This window comes from Platalea leucorodia, assembly GCF_965183815.1.
Source record: "Platalea leucorodia genome assembly, chromosome: Z".
Classification (NCBI taxonomy): Eukaryota; Metazoa; Chordata; class Aves; order Pelecaniformes; family Threskiornithidae; genus Platalea; species Platalea leucorodia.
Window position 1 is genome coordinate 3,397,673 of NC_138858.1, and position 19,109 is coordinate 3,416,781.

General features: G+C 38.8%; 1 protein-coding gene across 8 annotated transcripts in view; it reads left to right on the forward strand.

Annotated features, from left to right (window-relative positions):
• The window catches only part of LOC309602830 (dymeclin), a 222,469-nt gene that overhangs the window by 33,209 nt on the left and 170,151 nt on the right, over positions 1–19,109 (forward strand). For all 8 annotated transcript variants that reach the window (XM_082336826.1, XM_082336825.1, XM_082336822.1 and 5 more), the window contains 3 exons: positions 355–427; positions 12,054–12,179; positions 14,056–14,198. In XM_082336826.1, the coding sequence (XP_082192952.1) occupies positions 355–427; positions 12,054–12,179; positions 14,056–14,198 (342 nt within the window). The remainder of the gene's footprint in view (positions 1–354; positions 428–12,053; positions 12,180–14,055; positions 14,199–19,109) is intronic.

Consider the following 19,109-nt stretch of genomic DNA (forward strand, 5'->3'; position numbering starts at 1 on the left):
TGATCAGTTCAACTGTTAGTAATAACACTATTTAATATGAACTTAGGTAGTAAAGTAAGTCTTGATGTGCTTAATATTAGCATATTCCTACAATACCAATATCTCATTTAACTTCTCCAATTGTTATTAGTTGGTTATTTTGTATATAAAAGGCTTAGCATCACCATTTTCTCTGGTGATAAGCCCAAGTGCCTTCTATTTCAGGAAAGAATGCTGTCGTCTTAAACAGGTAGAATTTCTCTTCTAGTGTTTGTTCCTTAATTAAAATATTGATTGTCTGGTTCTATGTATTTAAATCTATCCTTTCTTTTGGTATTTGAAAATCCAGAAAACCTTTGGTATGCTTCTTTGCAGGAACAGAGTCTGAAGACCTCATAGAAGAGTTGCTGTGTTGCCTCATCCAGCTCATTGTTGAAATTCCCCTCTTGTAAGTTGTCTTTTTTCTCTCTCCCCCCCCCCCCCCCCCCCCCCCCCGTGTATAAACTGAGCATTTGAGAGAATATAAAACTTAGAGTGATGTGGTTATCATGTATGCTCATATTTGAATGCTCCATGTGATGGTGCAGTACTGATCATGATAATTTGCTGCCACTGCCAGCCCTGAATATTCTGTTGGAAGAAGTACATGATCAGCATCTCAAAAACAGTTCAAACCATCAACAGAAGTTATCCTGTTTTATTTTGTAGGAGCTGTGATGTTTGTTTCAGGTACCTCTGTCAGCACGCAGATGGTTACTGCAAACTTTTGGCTAGAAATGGTTGTGCTAATTGTACAGGGAGAGGTACATTGGAGGTGTCACTTCATCTCTGGGGGATGCAGCAAGGTGCAAACAAAAGCTCCTCTTCTGCAGATGTGTGGGTTTTTGAACTGTGTGTGCATTAAGTCAGTCATATGACTTATTTATACTAATTTCTGAAATACCAACGAATTGATGTCTGAAAGAGAGAGAAGAGAAATGAGTAAGTGGAATGTTTCTGTGGATCTCCAGATTTGTTTACATGCCTTTTTTTCATGCATCTGTTATATCTGAGAGATGTTCATTCCATGTCCCATTGGGATGCGTGTCATGAAACATGCTTCAGTATTATATGAAGAACTTTTTTCTTCGGAAATAAAAATGTTTTTCCACCCCTGTCCTGATAAATTTTAACTTCTTTTTTTCCATGGTAAACTTTGCAAGGACACTGTTAGCAGTGTCTTTTGTGTTAAATTGCATTGTAGTCTGTGCCTAAAAGGTAGTGCCCCAATTAAAGCATCACAGCTTTGAAAGAGTTTCAGATTATCTATTATAGTGTAGTATATAGCTCTGCTGATGATTTAGTTTTTGTACTTTGGATTGTTCTTCTGGTTGGAAACCTGACAAAGATGCAATAGTTTTTGAAACATTGCTCTCATTAAATACAACTCTGTCAACATTACATGAGGGTTCGGGTAGGTAGTGTGTAATGAATTAGTGATATGATTTAGAGCGTCATTCTGCAACGCTTGTCAGGGTTTCCTGGAACAGATACACTTTTTGTTTGGAACAGATTAGAGGAAGTACAAAGGGGTGAAAGGACTGCGATATATGGGCAAGTTCATAAATCCTGCAGGGTTTTATTTTTCTTTCTTGGAAGTCCCAATGTGTGTGTGGAGTCCAGTATCATTTATTCTGTCTTTCTGGCAGAAAAAAGATTTACAGGCATGATTGTTCTTAACCCTTTTCAGCAACTGAACCTTTCAGCATCTCTATTTCTGTGAATGTGGTTGCTGGGAATGGAAGTAGCTGTTGAAAGCACTTAGTTTACCATACAATATAATGATGATAATGGCTTATTAAAAAAGAAGATGTTATAAAGCCTGTCTATAATCTTTAATGTTCAGCTATATTGAAAACATACTCACTTTTCATAAGAGATTGATGTGGAAGGTCTTTGCTTTGGTTTTGTTTGGGTTTTTTTGTCAAATAAGTTTTCTTAGCTAGATTTTCCTGAAATAGCATGCTACTGAATTGTTAGTAAGATACTTACACTTTCAAAAGTTTATATTATTGTCTTGTTTACCAGTGCAATATGTTTAATGATGTGATAATACCTTAACTAATGATTTTATCCCCATATCATCGAAGGGGAAGTAGGGTAGGGGAAAGGAGATACGGAAAAACTTGCTTTCTCTAATACACAATCCAACGTTGTTCTTCACAAAGGTGTTATAAGGCTGAGATATTTTTGCTAACTCTAATATTATTTTTTTTTCAGGAGAATGATCAGGATTATTTTAGTAGTGAGTTTACTTTTTACTCCCCTCCCTCTCCCTGATCAGATTTACACTATAAATCCTTTCCCTATTTTGTATCAAAGGAGTAATTAGTTTCTGTCTTTGGCTGGAATAAATCAAGAAAATTACAAGCCTAGTGTGTGAATTTTGGGAAGGAATAGAATGTCTGAGTGGAATACATGAAATATTCAAACTCATAATGATTTCTGTGGCAGGACTTAAGATCATTTGCTAGAGGATAGGCATCTCTGGCAGTTTACAGTGGCATGGCTAACAGAGTGTCTGTAAAGCTGCTATTAGAGATGAATTTTTGTTGTGACAGACCATTAAAATCTCCATGCTGAGCCTGTCTTTGAAGCGTCATTCAGAATAGCGAAGTTTTTGTTGGGAGCATTCAATAGCCTTAACAGAGGATTGTGACAATTAGTGTGTCCCTTGGGTTCTGTAGATGCAGTTTCATGAAGGAGTGGATACAGCTGGCAGCTGTTGTCTAAATATATTGCTTCTCTACACCCCAGTTTAAGCTTCTTTTTTTCTCCTTCACTGAAATACTAAGATTATTTTTAAAGCGTGGAAGACGTATCTCCGTGTCCAAAATGCAGGAGCAGAGGCACCTGGCAACAGTCTTATGCTCTTTGCTTTTGAATTTGTTCTAAATGTCACGTCAGGTACTTTTTGGTGAAAGTAGTACGCTTCAGAGGTGCTATAATTTTTTTTTTTTTTCCCCCCTCTTTCTCTCTATAATTTCAGATGTGCTGTCTTAATTTTTTTTTTTTTTTTCCAAATGTGTTACTGAAGAGTGGACAGGATTTCTGGATGATGCTGTGTAGATTCTATTGTGGAGTAGTGAGAAATCTGTGATTTTAACGTAGATCCTATTATTCTTCACTGTTGAGTATCACATTGTGAAGATGTATGCATAAGACGACAGGCACTGTTGGGAGGAGAGCTTAGGATACCTGTGTGTGGTATTTTGCAGGCAGGTATGTAATCTTAACCCGTGATCCAGACTGACCAAGAGCAAGCGTAAGACTTTGGGCTTGGCACGGGCACCAAGTTCATGAAGGCTCAAGTCTTTCCTGAGCATGGGCAGAGCTTGCTCGCCTCTGAGCTTGCTCTACCAGAAGCCTTGGCAGAATGAGCTCATGTCTGGCTACAGAATAACCTACAGACATACTAGGAAAATGCAGGTGGACAGTCTAGCTCAGAATTAATAAGGAAGGTGTGAGATGGGGAAGACAGCAAATGGTAAGTCTGTAACCTACTTCTCCATATCCCTTACTATGAAATATAACTGAAGAACCAAAATGTGTTGATTTCTGTCGGGAAAGGCTGCAGAGATGTACAGCAAAGCATATCTAGAAGTGTCTCAGAATTGTCTACGAGGAATTTAAGAAGCTATTTCTCAAAGTTAGTTTGTACTGGGAAAGGCAAATGTGCTTTAAGGCAGTTAACACTCAGCATAGCTGAAACAGGTTGTAGTAGGGACGTGGCACTCTTCAGCATTGTGGGTCTGTATCCGAGAATTATTAAAAAGATCTTGAATTACCCTTTTGAAAAACAGGCTCTGCTGCATTTTGCAAAATGCCAAGGAAAAAGGTTTCACATATTAACATTTGATTTTAAGAAATTTTACACAAACAACAGCATTATTGCTTTTCAAGAATTGGACTTGTGCAGTCCCTTATAACACTTGTGTTATGGTATGTTGATGTTTGATTTATGACTCCCTTGGGTATGTTATCGATACTCTGCTTTTTCTTTGGTTTTGTTAATGTTAGCACTCAAGAGTGTACATTAATGATTAAAACTGCATAGTCAGCAAAAAGATGCAACTTCAGTGTTTAATTGTATGACTTATGTAGAAACTATTACTAACATTTTGCTGCAAGATAGAGCTCCCAAAGCTTTAAATTATAAAGGCTTCTTTCAGCAGCTTGTTAAGAGCTGGTATACATAACTGAACATCTGGTTGTTATCAGTACATTTTCACATCATTAAAAACTATAAATGTGTATGGAGGAAAAATGGAATACTGTGATGTAGTTAAATCACTGTTAAGTAGCACCCTGTGGTGCCAGTAGAAGTTTCTACTAGATTCCATTATTTTCTGTAGCTGCAATCGGTTTAGGTTGCGATCTTAGTTACTTCCAAATTTAAATGGTGACAACGTTTTGATTCATTTAAGGATGCTCACTACGTTTCCTGGGGGTTTAAAGTTGAACGTAGGAGGAAGAAGGGCGACAGAATTGATTATAAAGCTCTACGGAATCATTGCAGTGTGGGAGCAATGCCATGTACAGATGGTGCGAAATGCTTAGCTAATTGTGAGTAGTGAAGAGGTTAAGAACCGTTTTCTTTCCTATTTCAGGAGTGTCATATTTTAATTTTTTTGTTACTTTCAAAACAATAGGTCAGAATAGTGCCTTTTAGAAAAGAACTATTCAAGGAACTTTTGTCAAGGTTCTAGTAGCTCCAGTATTTGAAGAGCTATTTGACTTTCATCATTTTTGGCATCTTTGCGTAATCATCAAAGGGAGGCTTTCATCTGTTGAAACTTAGGTTGAAGCTAGCAAAAATATCCAAGCTGAAAGAGATTTGTGTTGCTGCACTTTGAAGATCCTCAAAGTTTAAGGCTGTTGTGCTCTGTGTAGGAGGGATCTGGTGGGTATAAAGGGAGTTTTATTTGGGGCTGCACCTTGTGCTGGTGCAGCAAATAAAAAAAAAATTATTTATTTGGAAGATTTTCTTTATCACGCTTAGATCCTTTTCTCTTTTCTGATGGCAGATGTGTGGCCTCTTAAGTGTCTAAAGGCTGTAAGCAGGAGAACCTTTCTTATCACATATTCTTCTTTCTGTTCTGATTTTGTTTTTATTTTAGACTTAGGTCAGTGTTTCTCAATGACCTATCTTTTCACTAGGCTAGCTTTAACTTACATTCAGCTTGTAACAAACTTTCTAATCCCAGAGCATGGTATCAGAGGTCTGTAGTGTTCATCATACATCATGCTGCGTATTCAAGCTCCTGCTTTCTCTGTTACAGCTTTCAGCCCTGTTTTCACGAATAATATTGGATGCATCTTGAAAAACACCCGCTTGCTAGTATTTGGGTTTGGTCTCTGGCCTGAGCAGCAAAGACACCTAGGCACTGAAGTCAAGTGTATCTCTTTTTGACACCTTAAGAGTTTGCAGACTGTTTCAAATCAGTGACAGCGACCAGGCTGACAGGCGTAAGCCGTTTTTCTCCATTGCCTAGACAAGCATGAGACCCAAAGAAATTATTGCTGCCACTACATCGAGATGGCTCTGCCTTGAAACCAGCGGTTCACGTTTGAGAAGCGGTGTTACGGAGAGGCTGTGGAGCAGGCCTGCCCTTCGCGCAGGCTGCGCGGCTGGAACGCAGGACGCGATTCCTGTGGTCTGGCTCTGTCCAGATCTCTGCAATGGTCTACAGTAGCTTTCTGAGCACCTGGGTCATCTTCTCTGTGGCTGCCTTTTCCCTGGGGGTTGAAAGCTACATGAGCCCAGTCATTTGAGCGGTCCATTTTTATGGGTATTTGGACTGCTCTTTTGTCTTCTGTTGCTCGAAAGGTAAGGTCTTTCACTTAGATTTAGTGGCTATTGCTAACAAGGCTTGTTCTTATGAAAGATAAATACAGAAGAATATAGATTCTCTGTGCAACATTTAAAAGTCCTAGACTTTTTCTAATCTTTTTTAATCTGTAGAGGGAAGAACTGAATGCCAGTGAGGTGAAAATGTACACAGCCACGTAGTCTCGGATGGTTTAGGAACAGGTCTGGGAATAAAGGGTCTTGAATCCAACTGTCATTTTAATCCTTTAGATACTGCCTTTAGAGTATTTCCATCATTGGTTGTTTTCTTACTCTCATTCTGTCTCCCAGTCAAGAATACCCGGTGCGGGGGGGATGCAGTAGGAAATGTCAGAGATGCTCTCTGCTTCCAGTTGATGTTTCTTGAGTGCCCCTTCGGGACCTCTCCCAAATGCTTGGAGTCAGCTGTAATGAGCATAGTGCATTATCGGCTGCCACAGTGCGTATTTGCCATCGGTGGGTGTAAAATCAGGAGTGATTCCAAGAGGAAAGATTAAGTTCACTTCGAGGAGTGGTACTTGTATCCTGAGACTGATAACCAGATATTCTACTTGCTTTTTGGTTTTCAAAACTGATCCTGTTCTCTGTGGTGACTCCTCTTTCACCTTTCTGGTGGGCCCTCAGGAAGCAGGGAAATGAAACCTGGTTCCTGTATGATTTGAGAGTTTTTGTATGAATCAGCCCTTTTGGCAACTCTTCTAAATTAGAAAATGAATTACCTTTTAACCTTTTAATACTTGGAGTAGACAGCTCTGGCTGGGTGAAAGTTCAGGAAAATATTTAAACAGGGAGGGGGCTTGGTCGAGTGGTGTGAGCTGAAATTCAGAGTTTTGTTTCTGACTGTGCAGGCTGTTTGCTCTGTAGGTGTGAAATCATTTATGAGCTCTCAGCCTCTGTGTGTTAAGCTATAGAAATAGCTGCATTTCATTGAGTAATTAAAGTGTGTACAACAGCATGTGCCTTCAGAGTGGTAATTGGAGTTCCTAGCTGAGATTTTCCTATATGTTGCCTCTGTGCTTCATCTCGGTTCCTCTTTCACAGACCTCTCTGCAGGCAGGGAACCAAGCTGAACGATGTGGTGAGCACAGAAAGCAGTTGTGAGCGGTGTTCGGTGTTGGAAAGAAACCAGCAGCAGCAGGATGGTGACACATAGGTAGATTGTTGAAGTTCTTGGTAGATGACGCTGATGGAAGGTCATCCACATGGATCTGAATGGAAAAATCAGATCCCAGGACACTGGGGAGCTGAGGTTTTGAACAGGCCCATAGTTCTTGTTCTGTGGGGGGTGATTGCATCATTTGGAAACAGTAGTGACACTCATACCACTCCCCTTACCAGCTTACCATACGCTGCTGGTAGCATCAGACTCCTGCAAGCTGCTCCTGTTGCTTTTACTTGAGTCTGCAGGAGCAGATGAGTATTTTGTTTTTTGTATTTTCCCCACAGGCTACAATTGACAGATGACCTTGCTGTTACGATTTTCATGTTTTGGTCTGCTTCAGACTCCAACGTTCTCTTTGTAGCTCAGAAGAAAGGTGCTTCGAAGCCCAAGGGTGCATCATGGTGTGGCATCTGTTTGCTATGCGGTACCATTTAGCGTGAGCACTTGTCCGTGGGTGCAAGCAAGTAATGGCAAGTGTTCAAGCTATTGCAGTTGGAAGAGTTACTGCTCAGGCAGTTTGCCTTAACTGGCTGCTTCTGTGTGCTCTTATCCCGTTTCTACCACAAAGAAGATCTTTTATTTTTGTTAAAGATTACTGTTTTGACCATAGACCTCTTTTTCAGATGTTTGGAACTTAAGTGCAGTATCAGCATTGTGATATGTTTGAAATAAGTACCTGTAAAAGGGCAAGGTGAAATCTTGGTCCAGTTCAAGCAGACAAAACCTTGCGAGGGTGTGATGTGCAGGCAGATGGTATGGTGCGGTTCTCCAGCCCCCAGTGCTTGAAAGTTGATAGCTCTGATGGAATTTACAAGTCTGCCAGCACAATTAATAAATAAAATCAATAAAAATGTGTGTTCTTGATGGAAGACCAGAACAGATATCCTTTCCTGTTTGTATCCAAGAAGAATTAGTTACTCTACTAATTTCTTCTAAAGCAATACTTCTTTTAAGTCTAAATGCAGTGCTCCCAGGGCCATAGGTCTCTCAAAGAGGAGCCCGGGATCTCTACTATCTACCTGACAAAAGGGATTAGGATGGAAAGTGTTGCTGACTTATTAGAATTTTTGTCATTTGATTTTAATGAGTTGTTTTCTAAAGATTACCGTAATACAAATTGTACATGGTTGTTTACTTTAAAAGTAGTTGTTGAAATGATCTGGTATCGTTGCTTTTGGAAGGAGTCCATTGATATATCAACTGTTTCTCATTGAAATGTAGCTACTAAAATGTGTGTTATATACATGCACGCATTTATGTTATGCTAGCATCTAGGAATTTTGCATTTTGGAGCTCAAATATATATATTTGTATATATAAGGTTTGTTGCCAGAAGTCAGTTTTAACTTGGATGTCACATGCAGGGACCTGGACCTATTCCATCTGGTTAAAGAAACAGACCCTTGCTTTTTGTCACTGTGTAAGAGATGTGATACTAAAGAGGACAGCTACTTGTAGTAAGGAAAGAACCCAAATGCAGGAGAGAAACAATTGCCATGATTTCTAGAGTTCAGTCTATGCCAGATTGTTCCCTCATAAAAGAAGTATGTATTAAGAGGGACAAAAGAATAATACCTGTTAGCTTCTCTACCTGATGTGGGAATACATCCTCCAGTGGGAAGGAGAGAGAAAAAGAGGAAAAAATTAAGTGAGAATAATGATGGAAATCTCCAAATGAGAAAATACGGGGGGGGGGGGAAGACCTGTGTATGCTTTGGTGCATTGCTCTATGAAGCCCGTTTACTCGGGACATGAGCTTTGTCTGAGTTCTGTGGGGTTTTTTTGTCTGTTTTAGAAGACACTTTGGAAGGGGGGGAAAAAAAACCCACAGAAACTCAAAACATCATGCAGGTCTGGTTTTCTGAAATAAATAGCTAAATAATTTTGACATGTAATTGATACATGAGTTCATTATTTCTAGTTTCCTCCTTATCTGCAAGCAAACAGTTTTCAGAGGAAGTTGGAGATCAGCATAAATTCCATGTAAAGTCATTCTATATGACCGATAGCTTTGAATAAAAAAAAAAAAATTCAATAACAAAACCCCCTATTCTATAGTCTCTCAATATAAATAAACAGTATTTTCTTTGAAGTTAAAAGAGGTTCCTGGTAGTTCTTGTGACCCTTTAGAAGTGCTTGAGTTTCAGAAAAATGTACCTTTGACCCTTGGTGGAGAAAATAATTTTGCTCTGAAGCTTTATCCTTGTGGTGATAAATTAAGGGTGACTGTAGCTGAGGGGTTACCCCAGATATCAGGACTCTGGTTGTGTTTATGTCAGAGCAGGTTTAATTTGAACAGATTCTCCAGGTTGCGTGGAATGTTTCTGAAGTTAAATGTGTCCTAACTGGGTTTCAAATAGAAAGAAAATGAGAGTAATTCGCTAACTGGAGCTGCATGAATTTAGCTTTCTTCCTATTTTTTTTTTTCTTTCAGAGTTATATAAGGTTATTGAAAGCAGAGGTATTCCCCCCCCCCCAAAAAAAATTACTTAATACATTATTAGAGTAACCTCTTTGTTTATTTCTCTACACTGAATCCTATAAAAATGCAACAGAATTTTGTAATGTCTCCTCAGATTTGCTATTCCACTTGTATGGTTTGTCAAAAAAAAAAAAAAAAAAAAAAAAAAAAAAGATTGAGATGGGGAAAAAAGTATACTGGACTCTGAAATTTGTTTCCTCTCAGCAAAGTGACCCAGCTCTTTTGGATGTTGTAGCATGTCACGAAGTCAGCCTTTGCATCCATCACCTCAGGGCTGGAGACATTATTCTTGTATTCTCAGCCTTGGTAATGATAAGCTTCTGATTTTTTTCTTCTATAGCTAAAAAGTATTTTTTCCAAGCTGTTGTTTCTATTTTGATAGAAAAAACTTTTTTTTTTTTTTTTTTTTTTTTTTTTTTTTTTTTTTTTTGCTGGCAGCTAAACTTCTAATAATCAGTACATACAGGTCTTCCCTGCTTTGCTTGGGATGGACGTGGGTAGTGGATTGCAAAGCATCCCGGTTTTGGAGAGGGAGTGGGAGCTGTTCCTAGCTCAGCCTTGCTTCTGGCAGAGATAAATTTGCAGTGGAACCAGATCACAGTGTAACCTCTGGCCTGATCTAATTATCAGCATTTACACTGGCTAACTTCCTCAGTAGTGGGCAAAAAGTCAGGTAACTCCTGAAAACTAAAAGTAATTAAAATGTACTTGATGATTTTAAGGAAGAATGTTATTTAAGCAGTACATCTTTTCCTGACATATAACTTAAAATGTTACTGATTCAAATACTTAAATCATGCGAGAGAAAAAAAAAAAGACAGTGAGTTTGCATAACCTTCACTTCCAAAAACATTTTTGTATTGGAGGTAGGGCGGTTGCGTGGACTGCGATCCAGTAAATTGTGATTCCAGTTTGCTCTTGACTTTGAGCGAATATCTAGCACTCTCTCTGCTCAGAAACTCTGACCTAGAGCTACTGCAGAAGAGCTCACCTTAAGCTGTCTATACACCGTGATGCACGAAACTCTTCGTCCTCATGTTTTACAGTAATGCACGTTATTCACAACATTTCTAGCACTACACTTGAGAATACTGAAGTAATTGAGTGTGCTCAAAATCAGACTGATTTCTTCTAAATGAAATCCTCTTCATTTTGCTAAGGACCACACCAGTTCTGATCCTGAGACTAATGAAGAGTTTTGCACCAGTCAGTCTTTTCTGTGGTTAATTTATTTTGTTTCAAGAGAGATTGCACTGTAGTTTTCAAGGCATCGTTATTTGAAAGAGCACTTAGTTTTACGTTTATACTTGTTTTAACTGCTAAGAATAAGATTTTTGGAAGGTGACATTGTAACAAAGAAAAACTTTGCATCGCTGCTTAAACACACATGGATGCTGTTTTTTTTATATATTAAATAAACATACTATAAAATCTTTGAATTTGAGAAGTATAGGTAGATTTTGAATTTTCAGTAGGTCCTAGGTCAAAACCCCTTGATAGTTGATGCTGGACACCTGTTGTAACTTAATGATATTGGACTGTGAAGCATACTGTGGAAATTGAATAGTAACAGTGGGGGAAACATTAAAAGTGCTTAATAACAATCCTTCTAATGGATTACAGGATGGTACTGTTGCACTGAATGAGGTATCTCCTTACTTTTGGAGGAGGTAAAAATGGTCTTTAGTTGAAAGCAAGAATGATACTGGTTCATGTCCAAGTTATTTCATTGTGTTTTAAAAGGTTTCTTGTAGTCTGCAATTTATTACTGATTGAGGATGCAAATGCCATTTTTGTCCCCCTTTTAGGTCATTACAGGCAGAGGTGGGGACAGAAAGCACAAGATATCCCAAATAGTGGATCTCTCTCTCATCCATTTTGCTGCACAGCCTTTCCTAATTAACCTTAACTTAATGAGCTTTGCTAAACTATCTGGTGTCAGTATTTAGTCATTAAAGTACATTCTTTGGGATTGGCTGTAATATCTTGAAACTTTAGACTTCGCTGTAACCTCAAAAACACCATTTAGAACTGAACAACTGCATGTAGTATCTTGATATCCCCAGCATTTCTTATACTTAAACTAGCATTTGTGTATTATGTTCCTTTCTTCAAGATCCACTTTTCCTGGCAGATGGAGCTGTGTTTGGCTAGCTGGACGTTTCCCTGAGTTAGCGTGATGGTTTTGTGACAATTTTATTTAACAGGACAAAGGAAACACTTTTGAGATGTATTTATTATTTTTAAAGTGAAGTGTAGTCTGAAAATTGCAGCTGGAATGTTCTGGGCAGTACCTCAATGTTTTTACCTTGTCTTGTCTTTTGGCATATTAAAAAAAATGCTTATGTCGAAGAAAAACAACCCATTGTTGGTATGAAGTGATTCTGGGTTTTTTGAATTTGTTGTTTACATGTTCCCAATTGAAACTCGCTGTGCTAAACAGTGTATAACCTCAGGTGAAGCTACCAAGTGTTCTTGGAAGTCAGTTGGTAAACAAACCCAGTAGATTAATCTTTATAAATGTTCCTTTTTTCCTGCAGAGATATTACATACAGCATTTCCTTGGAAGCTGTGACAACCCTCATCGTCTTCCTTTCCTGCCAGTTATTCCACAAAGAAATTCTACGAGAGAGCATCATTCACAAATACCTGATGCATGGTCGATGGTATGTCATGTTCTGGGCTGGTACCTAATGGCAAAGCAAACGCTTCTGATGGCTTGTTTAGACTGTTTGTACTTGGAAACAAAAGACAGCGAAATATGTTTTGATGGAAAACTTGTTCTGCTCAAAAGAAAACAGAACACAAAAGCAAACATCTGTAAAGGCTGTTGGAAGGTTTCAGGTTTAAATCTCATGGCCCTGACTTCAGTAAAACTATTCTGGAAACCATTTTCATTTTTTGAGGGTAATTTCATTGACTTAAAATGGCTTTTACTTTTCAGGATATTTTTTTTGATTCAGCTATGGGTCTTTTCCTGTAACATTGCAGTCTAGAGAACTTGTGTAGCTCAGAAATGCTGATGAGCCTCCTTGTGATACAGATAAATAGCAGCCCCTCGAAAGATTGCACGTATGTGCTACGTTGAGTTTTAAGCTGCAATAGTGGAAATACTTAGCAGGTGGTAAACTCAGTCATATGAGTAATACCACTTGTTCTGGCGAGTCAGTTGTTTTGCTTAAATGCTTTGTCATGGTGGCTTTTACGCATTTTGGTCAGGCTACCATTCATCCTCTTTCAACTTTAAATTCCATGCGGGCAGATTTTTGGGAAGTGTGTCTGTTGTCTGGTTTTCTGAAATTTCTGCTAGATGTGAGAGAGAGGTATTGCTCCGGGGCGACAGGCACGAAAGGAGGGAGGCTCAGCTTGGATGCGGGCAGAGGGAGCACAGGGCAGCCTTCAGCCTGAAACTGCAGCAGGGTAGAGCCAGAGCCTCGGTATTTGTGGGGTTTGGTGGTACTCCAACCTCTGGACCAAAGGAAATACATTAGGAAAAATGTCTTCACGGAGAGAGTGGTCAGGCCCTGGCCCAGGCTGCCCAGGGCAGGGGTGCAATCACAGCCCCTGGAAGTGTTCAAAAAACATGTGGATGTGGTGCTTAGGGACATGGGGCAGGGGTGGGCCTGGCAGTGATAGGTTAACGGTTGGACTTGATGATTTTAGAGGTCTTTTCCAACCTTAACGGTTCTATGATTCTATGAAGTGAGGGTTTGGGGCAAAATGGGGAATGTTTGGGAGAAAAGGCAGTACGTGGTCTAAGAGATCTGAGTTGGGAGGAGTAGGTACCTGGCCTCTGGAGGGAGGGGTGGGAATTTGGCGGCTGGGAATCTAGGGCAATGTGAGGAGTTGGAGGGGTACTGGTTAGAGGGGACTGGAATTCACTGTAACACAGCCCATGTCTGTTCACCTCTGAATCATATGGGAATGGGAACCAACTGTTTTGCTTCTGTGGAAATCCTCCTCTGTTTTGGAAGTACTCTAACCTTTTATTTAAATCCAACAAATTTTATGTGCATTTGTCAAAATCATTGATGTAAGGTCAAATGTTTTATTGGTCTTTGCCAGTTGGCCTCAGCCACACACACAGACAAAAAGTATTAGGAGGGTAGAGAAATACTATTGTTACCTGTTCTACGTAACCAAAGCACGGAGCAATAAACAAACATAATGTTTCTTTCCCTTGCATAAATATTTTTCTAGTTGTGTCTTGAGGTAAAAGAACACAATGATTCCACAAATTAAATGATTGATTTAAAAGTACTATTGAAAAAAGAAAACAAAAAATAGTTTCCATGATCCTGCTGTTGAAGGTGCTCCTGCAGAGCCCTGCTGAAGTCAGTGCAGCTTTGCATGGGCAAGAGCTTGGCGTTCTTTCCCTTTCCAGTCTGCTCAAGACTGGGAGAGTTACTGTCTGTGTTTAATGCCAAACACCAGCCTTTGCACCCTGCCTCGGCTTTGTTGTGCCAAATTTTTCAAGTTGTGAGTCAACTAAAGCTGTTGGTTTTTTTTGTTTTGTTTTGTTATGTTTTTTTTCCTTTTCAGTCTCCCATATACCAGCAGACTTGTGAAAACTTTACTATATAATTTCATTAGACAAGAAAGAAGCCCTCGTCCGGGGACCCATGTCTTTCAGCAGCAAACAGATGGAGGAGGACTACTTTACGGAATTGCATCTGGGGTGGCAAGTGAGTCTTATTTTCTATAAACAATACTTCAGACCTTATTAAGTATTGCCTTCTATGTCACCTCTCTTACAAAACCACTTGTAGCCCGTTTCTTTTTCAATAACTGATACCAGTGTGCATGCTCAGTGTAGAAAAGCTGTCCACAGGCCTGCTTGGATTGTAATCATAGACAGTCCATCTCAGGATGTGTTAGAATCCAAGGACATTATATCCGCCGGCACTGCAGGGATACCTTCCCTGCAGGACAGCACATGGTAAAAGCAGCACTTAGTCAATTTTTTTTTGCTTTTGTTGATACTTTAAAAAAAAAAAAAAATAAAGCAAGTACTGCCCCATTTGATTTGCTTCAAGTTAGTTAAAATGTTGTAAGAAATACTCTTATGTGCATATTTTATTCTTTATGATTACTCAGTGGATATGGTGACCTGCTCTGTGGTTCTGCTTGAGCAGAAGGTTGGACTAGGTGGTCTCAAGAGGTCTCTTCCAGTGTCAAGGATTCTGTGATGTAAAGGAGTAGCCTAGATAGGAATTCTTGTAACATATTGTAGTGTATGCCTTTCCCAGTAGGTTGACTAATGTTTTTTCCTGAACAGTATGACTAGATTCTGACCTTTTGTGGGTGGACTGTTTGCTATAGAGAGATATCGCCTGAAGAGTATGAAAGACTTGATGCCATTTTTTGTTAAGAAAAAGGTTTCTCATGTTTGTTATACTATATACCGTGTTTTGGTTGGTGGTTGCTTTCTTCCCCACACCAGATGTGTTTTATTGCTGTGTGTATTACACATGAAAATTCTTCCTAAAGGTTTTTCTTTTCCATATAATAAGAATAAAATACAATATATTGCTAACAGTAATGGTATATGCTATTTTCTTTTTCCCGATAAACTAAATAACACTTTGCAAGTCAGTTGCTGTTAAAACTGATACTATTCATTTTGCTCTTTTGTGTAATCCATTCACTGGCAGCATCCCTAGGGGATATTAAAGTTCAGGCCGCAAGTGGTCTGCCAGAAGATATTTTACAGTCTGTGACAGTGCGCATGGATCTCCTCATGGAGGCAGTAAAAGAGCACGTCTCTAACTCGGTGCAGCATAGCCTAAACACATCGCTGCTGCTGCCTAAGATGAGGTTACAGACAGCTCAATGTGCTGCTGCAACACGCATCTCCTTTCTGGTTTCCAGTTTACATGCTAAAGGGTAGACCACTGCCACGTTTGGGTTGTGCCCATAACGTAAATGCGTCAGAAAACAGTTGCTTGGCTTGCAGTTTATTTAAACAGAGAAGAGAAATTAATTAAATTGTTCCCTACAACCTTTTTATTCAAGAGTCCCAACAGGTACATTCTCTTCCTTCTTTTCAATTGCTAGAGAAAATTGCTCTTAAAATGTTTTTCTGAAGCAGTTTTGAGTATGTGGTTTGTACTTTTGCTTGTGACTGGAGAGCAGTTCTCACTGCGTATTTTGATACGCTACTTACCTGATGGTTTTATTCTTCTTGGTTCTAATCTCTCTAGTCACGCTGAGTATCTTTCTGCCGTATTGCTGCCACAGGCAAAATAGCTTTTTTTCCTCTTCTGGTTACTTGATTGATTTGTAAAGTCTGTCCAAATTGCCACCACTCCTGCCTTCCTCTGTAGCTTCTCTGTTATCATATCCCCCCTGACATTTTACTTTTTGTACATCAAGTTTGCATTTCTTAACGCAAACTCTTAAGGTTTCAGCCTACGTTTTTTCTTCCCTCTTCCTACACTTCCACCCCCATCACTCCTCTTGAACCATTCTTTTAACGACTCCCTTGGCATACTCCTACGCTTATTTTGTTGCTTCTTTCATGAGTACCTGAAGTGCCATCTCTTCTCCCAGTGAATTAAGTATCTTCATTTAAAGCTTTAAGTAAAAGAGCCTTTATAAAGAGCTTTCTAATGACCTGCCTGGGAAAGGGGGGAAAAAATAAGTACCACATCCTGTTAGAAAATAGAAATATTTCTTTTTGTTTGTCCCCGAACAGTTGGTTAGTGTTTTTTGTGTCTGCTTATTTGCCTGTATACAATGCTGGACTATAGATGAAACTTGGACGCAATAGGATTGGTAGAGTAAATGGCATATTTGCCTATCTGTAATATCTCTGAATTAACCCATTTGCAATCCTTTTGTTTTATGTAGCATCAGGTGCACGGGTAGAGTGTAATACAGATTAGAAGACAGCAGCAAAAATTGATAGTCTGTTATGGAACAGAAGCAAGTTTTGAGCAATGAGCAGATGTGGAAAACTTAAACGTGATTTCTGTATTGTTTTATTTTTGTGTATTTTATAATCTTTATAAGATAAGAATTGAAAGAAGAATGGAAGACGTGAAAATTCACTTTTATATTGCTTAGTGTCTTTTAAATACCACATAATGATTAAAATAAGTTTACTGAAATAGTCTAAATATAATCTATTTAGGATGAAAGGAGATAGGAGCCTGGTTTTAAAAATCATTCATTTTTCATATGAAATTTCAAGGCCTAAGATAATTATTGTACTTGTTAATTTGAAATTATTTAACTTGGTATCAGTCATCTATGTTACCATGTATTACGTTATGCGTATTTTGTCGTTACTTGCACAGCAGCAGTAGATCAACAAACTCTTATAAGCACTGTACTTTAAATCCACCCCCCCTTTCCTTCCTTGTGATTCAGCAGGAGTGATAATTACACACGATATGAGCAGAAGTTTACCCTTTCCCACAGTTAACCTTCTCCTGCTTCTCAGCCTTTGTAGACTGTTTTTTTTCCTCTCATGAGCCTCCTTAACCCTGAAACCATACAGCCAACATCCTCACACCAGTTACTTCTCCTCGGTTTGGCCTCTGACTGCGTGCAGGTTATCTGCGTGCAAGTACCTTTCTCCATCCTGTCTATAAAATACCTTGATTAGAATTATATTGCCAATTATATTATCCTCCAGTAGCTAAATAAACAGTTGTAGGTTTGGAATGAGGGGGGGAAATAATGATATTTTAATTTTGTAACTTCATAAAGGACATTCTTAGATACTGAGTCAACTTTGCTTTGTTTTTGCAGTCTTTTTGTAGGTGTGCAAAATAATTGTAAAGTGCTGCTAGATCTGATGGTATGTTGATGAGGTGTTGTGCAGGCATAAATTACATCAATATGCATGGCGATAGAGATTAGACACATATTAGAAATTAGAAGTTCATTTTTCTTGGTTCACAAGGTACATTGAACCTACTTACCTTCAAAAAAATTTTTTTTTGTGTTGGTTTTAAATCCACTCCTCTTTTTTTGGAGTAGTATTAGCATTTGCCAGTTCATGGTCCACAGTTAACCAAGTTGAGAGAACTTTTTGTGGGCAAGCAAAATTTTTTTAATTAGTAATTTTATTTCTTGCAAAATAAAATACATGTTACAGTGAGGAACTGCCAAACAGATGATATGCTAAGACAGGAGTTACTGCTACTCAAGACTACTGAAAAATAAGTCAATTTGAATGGTTTTCTTTGAAATAGTTGATCCAATTTATACTTTGCTATTAAAAAAAACCAAACCACATTCATGCATCTTGCAGTACTTAGTTCTTAGTGTTGCAGTAACTCCTAATTGACTTTGTGCTGTTTAGATGATTATAGATGTAATGGGTACAATGTTGTACCTGTAAGAAACTAATGAAAAGGCAGTAGCCGGATTCATCTTCATTAATCGCCTAAGCAATCATTCTAACTAATCTGGCCCACAAATGTACTGTTGTAGCATTAATACAAATTGCAGAATTCGGTGTATAGTGGTCAATAATGACTTGTTTTCTCATGTCTGTACTCTTGGGTTGGAACTGGTCAAACATTCCTGACCATTAATGACTTTCTGTCATGTAAGTATATACTTTACTCTGCATTATGTCATTCAACATTAGTGTGCTTGAAGGCCACTGGTGGCCTGTGTTGTGCCTCTGTGACTTATCTATACTATAGCTTCTTCGTTTTTTTTGGAGCTACATTCTGGTTAATAGGAGCACTTGCATGGTTATCTTTGACTTTACAAGAAAACTATTTATTCCTATTTAACATTTTCTGTTAAAATTGAAGATGAAAAAGATTATTATGTAGTCTGATTTGTAGTATCTAGATTAAAACTTGTCAAAGTAGAGACACAAAAAAGCTACTTTGTGTCTGTTGTTTTTTACAATTCTGCCAAGCTTTTTTTCTACTTACAAATATCTCAGGCTGGTTGTTTCTACCTTCCAGAACCTTTTCATGATATGTCACAGATCTGGTGTATGATCTGCTACATAACTACAACCTTGTCTATCTCCCTGGTGCTTAGTCAACGTTTAATTGCCTGTTCATGCATACCATAATGAAAATGTAGATCTGAGACTTTTTTCCTATTTCTATCTGTTCCATCTTCCTTCTTGCTTACAGTCCATAACAGCATCATCCTCTTGTCACTGTTATCGTGGCATTTTGACCTGCCTGAATGTGAAGATTTAGATAGTGTCCAGATGTTTAACCTTTCTTTTGGTTTCTCTAAAGATGTGTCTGACCTGGAGCAAAACGTGTGGCTGCAATTCAAGCACACGTTCTTTGAGACCAAGTAGTTGAGTGTTAATAGTAGTGTAGCTGTGGCAGGATCAGTCTGCAAAAGCTGCCCATCAAGCTGGGTTCTAGAGCAGCTTCATCCTGACCGAAATCTGTGCTTTCGTGCTGCGAGGCCATAGGAGCTGGTTTGAAGTTAGGTTGACCTACTGTCAGAGCGGTGCCTGAACGTTCCCTTTGAGAGTCTTCATTGCCTTTTTTCACAAGATAAAACTCATCGTCAATCTTAATCACAGTAGCACAGCAAAACATTGCCTCTGGCATAAATCTCCACAGGCCAGAGATGGTATTCACTATCACGCCTTTACA